The following is a 496-nucleotide window of genomic DNA, read 5'->3' on the forward strand; positions in this document are numbered from 1 at the left end:
AAAAAAAAAAAAAAAAAAAAAAAAAAAAAAAAGGCAGCTTTTGTAAACAGAAAGCACCTCCAACATGTTTGACCACCGAGCAACCAAGCGACCGAGCAAGTGTCCAAACTGTACACCAATGTTGGTTAGTACCACCAGTGGTTGCGGTGGTGGTGGTGGTGGTGGTGGTGTGTTTCATCGGTGTTGGCAACATCTTAAGGAATATTCCGGATGGACGATGAGAGAGTAGTCAAAGGAGGCCGAAAGACGACTTACCTATTTTCCCTGTGCAACAAGAGATCGCACATAAAACATAGACGATGCATAACATCCTGGTAAATCCCAAATTGACCATGTTGTCAACAGAATGGTATAAGCGTGTCTGCAGAGAAAGGCAACATCAGCTGCCGCTGCTGCTGCTGTTGGTGCTGGTGTTACTGCTGCTGCTGCTGCCGTTTAAGCTTTTCCGCCTATCATAAACTGATGCTGTCAATTTTCGGCTCACGTCAGTTGATTG

General features: G+C 45.0%; 1 protein-coding gene across 1 annotated transcript in view; it reads right to left on the reverse strand.

The window, feature by feature from the left end:
* Positions 1-464, reverse strand: part of LOC106867625 (roundabout homolog 2) — a 387,456-nt gene extending 386,992 nt beyond the window's left edge. Inside the window, exon 1 of the mRNA XM_014912549.2 lies at positions 256-464. Coding sequence (XP_014768035.1) covers positions 256-334 — 79 coding nt within the window. The 5' untranslated portion in view covers positions 335-464. The remainder of the gene's footprint in view (positions 1-255) is intronic.
* Positions 465-496: the final 32 nt, after the last annotated feature.

This window comes from Octopus bimaculoides, chromosome 27, assembly GCF_001194135.2.
Source record: "Octopus bimaculoides isolate UCB-OBI-ISO-001 chromosome 27, ASM119413v2, whole genome shotgun sequence".
NCBI lineage: Eukaryota > Metazoa > Mollusca > Cephalopoda > Octopoda > Octopodidae > Octopus > Octopus bimaculoides.